Here is a 10,734-nt window from a genome sequence, read left to right on the forward strand (position 1 = left end):
TTTCACATGTGTTCATATCACAAAGAATAGAATATGCATCTACTTAAATCAACTTCAAGTCAAATGGTTAAAAAAATAATTTCACACACAAAAAAAAGAGCTACCACACTGGGAAGGGTGAAGACAACTGGGTTGCCCGGCCCTGGCCACGAGGTGTCCCTTATTTATTTTTCAGGGAGTTGGCAACCCTAGTGGGTGGGTAACAGTGTGATCCTATTTTATGTTAGTTTAAAATTTGGCCGGAGTCAGAGGGTCAAACAGCTTTGTTATGCTAGTATAAATAGTATGCTTCCTGCCTCTCTAAGCAGACTATATAGACTGCATGGGTTGTTTCATTTCATTCTTTTAACTACACTGAAGTGATACCAGAATCCTGAGGGTCAGGCTATAGTATGAAACATCCACCCAAACTAGCATTTTTCATTATGTAGCATGAACCACAGCAGATGAATTATACTTTGTATACAGGACACTGTTGCATTGCATGTAACCCATGAACCAGTGTTTGGAGCAAAAACAGGCCCAGATTTCTTGTTAACAGCAGTGGATCTTAGATGAAAGCTAAGCTAGCAGGCTAATTAGCTATAACTAGTTAGCCACTTAATGCTAATTCAAAAATCTTAGAACCGATTAATTTAATGGGAAAAAAAACTAAATGTATTTTAGCTTATATCATGATGTGTATGCAAATCAATGCTTACTGAAAAAAACATTTTTTATATATTTAAACTAAAGTTATTTTTTAACTGTATGTATTATATTTGTAGGAGAAATGACGAAAGCGAAGATGAAGACAGTACAGTTCATCTCAGTTATGTTTCCTCAAAATTGCATTGCTCCCTGTTGTACTTGAAGTCTAACCACTACTTACCAAGATAATTAGTGAAAAATGCTCATGCTGATGAACACACAATTTCATCAACTCCTTACACTGTTTCTCTTGTTTTTCCTTTTTAGGAAGAAACTATTTTTTAGTCAGCAGTGTCTAGTTATGGTTGCTAACACGTAATTGTAAAAATGTGAAACATATTCAAATGGCAGAAATATTACATACCAATGGTGGGGCTACTGTTGCTGTTGGAGTAGTTAGTGTTGACAACAAGCACAGATATATTCTGTGATCCTGCTGTGTGACTGTCTTGTAGTGTACTAGCTGGAGAGGAGGAGGATGTGGAGGAAGAAGGCAAAGAGGATGCTTTTGTCGTAGAGGAGGAGGTGGCTTTGGCCGATGATGAAGAGGAGCTTTTGGTCCAAGCAGCTTTAGACAGCAGCCCTAAAGGTTTTCCAACCACTGGAGCCTGCAGCTCTGCTGTCTCTGCCAGCATGGTTAGGACAGATGAGAAAGCTGCCTGCTCTCTTCTTTCCTCTCCATCTGTCTGTAGCCTCCGCTGCCCCAGCCAGGGAGCTGTGTCCCCAGGCATGCTCGGCAGGTCTTCCCCTTCTGTGTCTACGGGCCTCCATTCTGCTCCGACTTCAGCCCAAGCACCAGTTCCTGTCATAATCCCAGTCTCGGTAAAGACTTTGCCACCTGCTTCAGCACGCACTCCTGCTTCTGTTTCTGTCCAAACTGCTGTTCTGGCTTCAGCAAACACTTTTGCCTCAGGCCAAGCTTCAGACCCAGCATCAGGACCAGTGTGAGGCCCATCCATTGTATCCTTGTTGTTAGCCCCAGCTTTGTCTCCAATCCCAGGGGTGGCCGAGAGGTTGGAAGTCACTGCGGGGTCCAGAAGCAAGTCAGCCTGCCTCATTGACTCATGATGACCTCCCTCAGCTGCTGGAAACAGAGTGATGGAGAAGGAAATGGGGAAAGAAAAAGAAAGAATAGAGTTTAATTAGGAGTTCTGGACAACAGCACAATAGTGAGCAGTCTTTGACTCATCAGTCCCACAAGCTAGACAATTACTTTTATGGTAACACATTCCCGTCCATGCACAAACACACACTTGTGAGCACACACAGCTGGAATCCTCAGATCATTAGTCCTCATAATGCCATCACAACTTTCCAGATGCCAGGAGATTTTAACTGCTTTGCTCGTCACTGGGGAAAAAAAATAAAAGTTCCTCCCTCACTCTCTGCAAAACACACACACACACACACACACACACACACACACACACACACACACACACACACACCTTCTCTTTTTTACCCCTCTGTCTCTCACACATTTATCCAAAGGGATTAAAACTGCAACTGTGGAAAATAGTAATAATGTCTAAAGTAGGTCACTTATGTTTTTAGAGGATAAAGCATAGGGAATTAATTTAGATGTTCCAGAGTGCATTAGGACACACACACGCACACACACACACGCAAATCCTAATCAGCTGTGATTTCACAGATACTAATCTGATCTGTTAGGTTAGCTGTGCTACGCGTGGCGTTATTATTCCTAGAACATACACAAGCACTCAGCTCACAAGTCAAATGATGAGAATGATCTGTTTTCCAGGCAAAGTTTGGTGTGGCTTATTTTTAAGTAATCACAGTTTTATGGCGTCATTTTTCATTTGGTAAACATCAGATGATACGTGGAAATGGAGCAACAAAGATAACATTCAGTCAAAGCATTTAGCTCCGGCCTTTATCTCCATTCTGTAAACTGTCTTCATCTTCTCAACAAAGCCTGAAGGTTTGGCAGAGAAAGGTGATCATCCTGCCTAATACATTCAGGCTCAAAGGCACCTTGCCTTAGTGGAAATGAACAAGGAAGAAATACAAGACTGACCGTCTGATTGGCTTGCTGGACGTCTCAGTGGGTGATACGGTTTACTGCATTTGCTCATTTGTTGTGAAGTCAAAAGGTTTGGTTTTGGCCTCAATCCAGGTAGATGCTGCATGTTTTTGGAGTTTTTTTTTTCTTTTTTCTTTTTTGGTTTCCAGCCAAAAGATTATAAGAGAAGTAAATCTGGATAGATTTTTTTTCAGCACACACTCATTTTAGCCTGTGTGTTAAGTGTGCATGTGTGACGCACACTTCCCACGCTCCCCATGTCTCTAAGGAGGATTGGTTAATTAAAAGACAGTGATTCTGAGCAAGAGAAGCTTTATAGAACTAGCTCTGAGCTTAGCTGCTGTATATCCTCTGGACACCTGCTAGAAAGCCTTTCAACCACCGCACTATTAACTACCACCAATCTGTTCCTCATTAAAGGATGTCATACTATAAATATCATTTAAAGTGGAAGTTAAGCTACTGCAATTTATATTGCAGCTGCTTTATGTTATAGCAAGCTAAGTTCCAATAGCGATCTTTGCTTTTAATTAAGTTTAGTTTCTAATGTCCTTTCTTGTTTCAGTTTAGTTTGTTTTTCTTAATATTTCATTTTAGCTTAGTCTTTTGTGGTAGCTTTATTGTTTTCAGTAAATGGGAGAATTTGAAAAATTCGTACAGGTATTACAATAAAAAAGGAAATTATTAAAAGCAGTGGTGTCTCAGTCTTGTAGACCTCCAAAGTCTGAATGAACATGTCCATCAAAAACTCATCAGGCAAGTTTTGATACAATTTCGATACAAACTAACAATTCAATTCAGTTTTATTTATTCAGCACCAAATCACGACAACAGTCGTCTCAAGGGGCTTTATATTATACAGTAGATCCTACAATAATAGATACAAAGAAAAATCCAACAATCATATGACCCCCTATGAGCAAGCACTTTGGCGATAGTGGGAAGGAAAAACTCCCTTTTAACAGGAAGAAACCTCCAGCAGAACCAGGCTCAGGGAGGGGCGTGGCCATCTGCTGCGACTGGTTGGGCTGAGAGAAGGAAGACAGGATAAAAGACACGTTGATACTTAAACAACGGATATTTCTGCTCCGATTTTTATTCTATTTTAATCTGTTTTATAGGTTTACAAAATCGTTTGAGTTCCTTTAAATTTGTATTTTATTTAACTAAAATGTTTTTGAGTTTGTTTTTTTTGTTTTTTTATATCTAGCTTTAGCTATTAGTTTTGTTTTAGTTAACTATAATAACCTTGAGAGGAATGTGATTAGTAAATCTACCCTAAAAGTTGACATTTGGCACATAGTTCTTGATAATGTTTAAAAGTAAAAGTGGTACAGAGCATATTAATTTACTGTAATTTGTACAAACACAAGTACACAATACTTATTGAGGAGTGTTTTCTTTCCATAGTCAACTTTTTGTTTCTTTAAGTATCTAACAGGAATCTGTTTATTTGAATGGATGAATGAATGGTCATGGAATGAATGAATGATGGACGGTGTCGAGGATGGAAGGCCTTTACCATATGCATAACTGTTAGCAGTGATTTGAGTGTTTTCTCCGCCAACAGTTGGCCACCTGCTCAGGCTGAGAGCAACATATGCGACTCTACCATCAGACCTCTGACAAAACACTAGGATAGAAGAACCTCTACTGAGAACAAATATGGACAGGATGGATGGATAGATGGTAGGTGGATGGCGTAACAGAAAATATGGATTAAAGATGGATAAATGTAGATCTGTCCAGACATGACATGCTTTCTCTATTTGGAAAAGACACACTGAACATGTCCATGTGAGAACATTCGGCTTTTAGCAGATTATGAGAATCATCACATGAAAACGATGCACAAAGCAGGCCGTTTAGGTCGTACTATGTATTGACGATAGCGAGTTTCCAGCTGGCATTGTTTCTGCTGATGTCCCACTGCATCTCTGCAGATGCCAACACAAACCTGTAAAACCTTGCCAGGTCACTGCAAGCTTTCTGACCACTCCGGCTTGCTATTTTCAGGTGCCTGTGATAATATCCGGGTATAATCTCTTTGGTCAGGGCTTTGCCTTCCTCACTCCTGTATTCCATGCTCAAAGCTTCCGGCCAACAAAAGTTGATCCATGCTGCCGCTCTGACTGAGCAGGACAGGTGGTTAGGAAGTGTGAGAACAGAACTGAGCCAATTGGTCGTCAACATGGAGAGAAAAACTGAGGAGGGGGAGTGTGGCAGCTCAGTCTGCCAACCAGCCAACTGGTGGCTGGTTTTCATTCAGGTAATTATCACACATGCTGGATAAAAAAAATCTAAATGTCTTGATCTCCACCTCAGAGCTGCAGGCAAGATTTGTCTATGTGACTAAACTACATAGTACATCTGCAGTACCACCCTGCAGTACAGAAGAGTGTCACATTATGCGCACTAATGAAGACACTGCAGTTTCAACTCATTAGGCCAAATAAAATAGCATTGTTAGTAACAGGCAGAGCGTTTTTCACATACACAATGCAATCAGTGGATGCGCTCACAATGCCGGGACCTTCAGCAAAAGATGTCATCATGTCACATTCAGCCTGGTGTCCTATAAAGACATTAAATTCATTTATCAACAATGACTGCACAAAAGCTGCTCAGGATGGTTACAAGTCTTATCTCAAAGCGAGGCACACTGAGCACTGCTGTGAGGGACAATTTTCCATTTCACTTTCACAAATTAAAATATTTACTTGAAACTTAGTTGTAATTATCAAAGTTTCCAAGGAATGAATCACTGGTGATCTAGTGTATATTTTAGTTGGTCTACCTGAGCTAATACTAATGTATTTAATGTAATTAAAAACTAGCTTGCAAATTGCATCTTTATCTCTTAAATTAGCAGTGGTGAAAGGCTAAATGTTAACATGTTACCATTTTTATTGCAAAATTTTAAGAATTGGTTGGCATGACCTTTACCCTTGCGGTTATAGCTTTTTTTTTTTTGTTTAGTCTATTTTATTTTAATCTGGTATTCCCAGCATGTACAGTTGTGCATTTACATATATAGCTAACACAGAGCAAAAACAGCATTTAAATGACCTGAATATTTACTTTAAGTGTTTAGTGAACTCTATCATATAAATGCATTTAATGAAAACCATCCGTCTTTACCTTACTTACTGTTGTTCCAGACTGTAGGGTACATTATTTTAGCTCGTTCGCTGGAAATCAAGCTTGGACTGAATAATATGGTCTATTTATTTTGTTAACAGCTTATCCACTTATCCCAGCTGTCAAAGGGTAAGAGGCAGGGTACACACCGGACAGTTTGCCAGAGAATTACAGGTATATGCTGAATACGCAAAACAAATTTGCAACTGCCCTCAGAGCATGTGTATGTACAACTGATTCAGCTGAATTTAATCCAGATCATTGGCAGGGGTATTTTTACATTCATTTGTTGTCTAAAGCTTCAAAGCTCACCAGTTGGTGGTGATTTTTCAGTTAAGGTAATTTCAAAAATGTAAGACAAATAGAGGTCACACTCACAACCAACATGCTAAGGGGCCAAATTCACTAATATGTGTGCAAAAGTGTTTGTCATTTGCAAACAAAACGAGTGTGCATGTTGTTCTTAAAGTTTTGTTTAGGATAATGAAACAGATTTATTCTGGACTGCCTTCTGCGGTCCTTCATTCTGCTGGAGGTTTCTTCCTGCTAAAAGGAAATTCTTCCTTCTCACTGTCACAATGTGCTTGTTCATAGGGTGTTATTTGATTGTTGAACACTCTAGGATCTTTACCTTAGAGTAAAAAGTGCCTTGAGGCAACTTTTTTTCCCCCTCGTTTGGCACTATATGAATTACTATTTGTACAATGCATGTGTGTTTACATTTTGATCATTTGCACATACACAAACCAATGGGAGTTGCACATTTCTGTGCAGAGTAAGAACAACTTCATGGGACAAAATTGAATTTTTTTTGTGGACTGGTGTTTAAAGCATTTGCATGGTTTAAGCACCTATCTACATATTTGTCTCTACACAGTGCTGTGAATGAGGTCCAAGGTCTCTGTGTAAAGCGAGACTGTGAGGATCATGGAAATTTTTTTTCTCAATGCTATTGTTTTTCCTTTTAAAAAATAAAGTGTTTGACTTGCTACCAGGACTCCCACTCTAACCACAAAGCACTCATGTACTCGATGTGGTACGAGACTCAGTGGGCGTAATGGTAGTCTCAAGCCAATAAATTCTATCCAACACAGTAAGGCCGTCCAACAGGATGGACATGTAACCATTTCCTGGGACTATTCAGGACATCCATCTGTCTGTGTGGAGGCAAGAACAGAAAGCAGTTTGGATAGATTGTTGGAAAAAAAAATAGATATTTAGAAAAAATTAAATCAGTCAGTGATAATAAAAAGAGGCGTACTAATCAAATCGTACTCAAAAGGTGGCTTTTATGTTAATATTTGAGTTGCTGTCTTTAGTTTAATTCTTTAGTGATGTCTGCCAGCATATTAGTATGACCAGGACTGTTGCTTTGACAGGATCTGACAGCACTGAAGCAACCCAGACACTCCATCTGTTTGTGTGAGAAACAGCCCAAAATTTCCACAAGGATGCAAAAAATGCTCATGTGATATAATGCAATTATTTAGGTTCTTGAGCGCTTAAAACAATCTGTCTCTCATAATGTGTATGTGCAAAACAAAAGTAATGCAGCAGCAGTTCTGAGAAGTTTATTATTCTCTGAAGGGGAGAAAGCAGCATTTGGAAAGTGTGCCGTGTTCTCAGTAATACTGCTAAGAGCTGCCAAAGTGTAAGAAAACTGCCTGACAACAACAACTACCCATTGTGTGAGCTGAGTGCAGCACAATATCACACCGACTAAAGAGTGTGATAACAGGGAAGTAGGCCTACTTTTCTCAGGATTTATAGTTAAATTAATGTAAATATGTACTGTTTGTGTTTTTTCCTCATTTACACCTTTAAGCCAAACCAAATTGTGGAAACCTCCAGAATACAGCTGATCATTAAACATTTGATTTGATGTGGCTATCATATGCAAGGAACCATTTAAGGCATCTAAGTTTTTAGGTTGCAATTTTCTGCACATCTGCAACCTACTTTGCAACCCAGCATCACGTCAGTTCCAGTTAGCATCGGATCTGTTGCCACTGCCTCACTGCTCTTTCCAACTTTGGTTGTCTATTTCTGGCTGAACTGAAACAGCAGTTACATGCACACACAGTACAGTGATGGATTTAATGCACACAATAAAAAATTGTGGCTAACGGTGAAGCTTTTTGGTTTCTGAAAGTTGCATCACTAAACAGTTAGAAGAGGACACGCATATCTACACACACACACACACACACACACACACACACACAGACACACAATGCAGCTTATCAGTGAGTATTAATGCAACGGCTGCTATTTCAGCTGTTGTCAATATCTGAATGGGTTACATTTATTCAGGTCTATTTTCATGGGGGAATGGACTTGCTACACATATATAGTTGCACTGTAGTAGTGGCATCCATGTCCATGTGATCAATTCTAAAAATCAGGAGATTTGTGCACACAGGACAAATAAGAGGAAACTGTGCCTGTAGCTTAGACATTTTTCCCTTTTATATTTGTTTCATAAATATTCTAAATTCATACATTATTAGTGCTGCCTACTATCCTTGCCCAAACAGTAGTATGGGCTATAACATAAATATCTCTATGTTTTTATGAAAAGCTGTAAGCAGTAAATATGCTGAAACCCTCTACATATAATACAATTCTTGTTTTCCTCAACTTATCACTTGCTTTCTGCTTGCAACTTGTGTAACGCCATGAGCTAGCTGCTTTGGACTCGCCAAGGCTGCAAGCCTGCCATTGGAGAATATGAGATTAAGTTTAAATTGATGTTTGATCACTGCTGAAATATCCTACACTAATAAACTTCACACAGAAAGTGAAAAATAGCACTATCGAAACTATCGAAAAACACAAGCACCGGCTCATTTAATCCCGCAGCACTCCAGACATATTTTACAGTCCTTGTGCCAGCATTCATTAATCTTTTCCCAGTAAGATTGCACTTCATTTCCAAATGAGGGCCAAGAGCTGTCAATCAGCAACACGAGGAATAAAATCTCAGAGAGATGCTCAAAGCCTGAACAATAATTCCACTTGTTTTTCTATTGCTTTTTATTTTTTGTAGCATTACTCATGATTACGATTATTTTATGTCCTCGGCATCCTCTCCACCAGTAAACTCTAAATGAAAATGCAAACCTTATATAACGTATATTACATATGGATTGGAACTACACGCTCTAATTCCTACACCCCCCTGTGTTCAGCTCCATGCAGTCTCACTTACAGCTAGTTTAAATTAGGAGATCCAGCCTATTTCAGTTTCATTCAGATGTTTGTTTGGTCTCACTTCATTTTTTCTTTCTTGCTCTTTGCTGTTATACGAATAAAAATAACATGACTTCTGAAGTGGCATGCAAAAAGACTACGTGCAAACATAATTGTGTTTATAAATGCAATATATCTGTAAATATGTGGCCCAAGTTTGGTTAGTTAGCCAGCAGCAGAGCAGAATCAGGGTATGAAAGCTTTATAGCCCATTTCCACTCAAGGCTATCTGCTCTGGAACATCACTTAATGTTGTGGACCCTCCATGTGAACATCAAACGGACTGAAAATGAGTAGGGACAGGGTTTAGGGGCCAGACTGGAACTGGCCAATATTCCACTTCAAAAGCCAAGAAAGTGTGATCACTTGGATTGTAGCTACAGACACTGACAGTCGGAGAGGTGCTTGGTTATTGGGGCATATTAATATGTGAAAAAGTAGAAAAACAACAACATAAAGTTTGGAGCCAAAGTGGAAATCAGTACATGCAAATAGACGGGGCTCCAGTATTTGTTGTTGGGGGTTTGTTCCAAATAATCATCTTATTATTATTATCATTATTAGGCCTACTTCCATAATTGTTTATATATATACTTATATTTGCTGTGTGTGTGTGTGTGTGTGTGTGTGTGTGTGTGTGTGTGTGTGTGTGTGTGTGTGTGTGTGTGTGTGTGTGTGTGTGTGTAGTCTTATGATGAAAGAGCACAGAAAGTCACAAAATGTCAAGCTGAAATGTCATTTCCTCACAGCTGTTAAAGTCAAACATTTTGGGTGTTTGGGTCAGTTCAGACCGGTCAATACAAAAGAATTACCCTGTCAAGTTTCTCTGTGTCAGATGGTTTGAACTGAGAGGTAAAATGAAAGAAAAACGAAGGAATAACTTTTGTCACCTCTGCTTTCAGAACGATTTTTGAATCGTCCGTGTTCAGTTTCTGTATGAGAACACATTCAGCCTAACATGGCTTTGATAACCTGATATCCTCTAAATCAAAGACAAAGAGAAAACAACATGGAAGAAAAAAATTTTATGTTAATCTGCAGAGATTCCATCTTATACATTCACGCATTAAAAGAAACTTACTAGACTTCCTTTTGCTACAAGACGTCAACCTTGCACTTCAAAACAGCGCAACAAAGTGATACCAAAGTCAGTCGTTAGATGAAAAGAAGCAAAGCAGGAGCCCAAACCTATTTGAGGTAACAGTAAATCAACAGCCTCATTCAGCTTGACAACAAGCTTGGGCATCCTCTGCTGCTGGGTCTCCACAGCAACCACAGGGATGCTGTCACCGGGGTAACCATTAGAACGGATAAAGAAAGACACAGAGCGTTCTGGTTATTTGTGACGTCTGAGACGTCTGTTGTGTATCACCTTGAACGGCGGCTTTAACAATAAGAATGAGCGATAAGGAAGTATGATGTTATCACAACAAACACAATAACATATTTAACGCAACAACTTCACAAGTGAACAGAGCACAAAATGAACTCTTGTTTCGTAAACACAGAAAATTACACTGATAAGGAATTCATGCACCGCAAATATCTGCTGATAAATGAAGGCAAAAGCGAGCATGTTTGTGATGTTCGGCATTCTTTTTTTT

The 10,734-nt window shown here is 39.2% G+C and overlaps 1 protein-coding gene across 2 annotated transcripts in view; it reads right to left on the minus strand.

Annotated features, from left to right (window-relative positions):
* Positions 1-10,734, minus strand: part of kiaa1549la (KIAA1549-like a) — a 116,956-nt gene that overhangs the window by 74,234 nt on the left and 31,988 nt on the right. Inside the window, exon 2 of one of the 2 annotated variants that reach the window (XM_013912428.1) lies at positions 1,055-1,771. In XM_013912428.1, coding sequence (XP_013767882.1) covers positions 1,055-1,771 — 717 coding nt within the window. Of the gene's footprint in view, positions 1-1,054; positions 1,775-10,734 lie in introns of both variants that reach the window. The other variant, XM_013912427.1, reaches the window with a different exon arrangement.

The sequence above is a fragment of the Pundamilia nyererei genome, unplaced genomic scaffold (assembly GCF_000239375.1).
Source record: "Pundamilia nyererei isolate P.nyererei 1_Seehausen unplaced genomic scaffold, PunNye1.0 scaffold00089, whole genome shotgun sequence".
In the NCBI taxonomy this organism is placed as follows: domain Eukaryota; kingdom Metazoa; phylum Chordata; class Actinopteri; order Cichliformes; family Cichlidae; genus Pundamilia; species Pundamilia nyererei.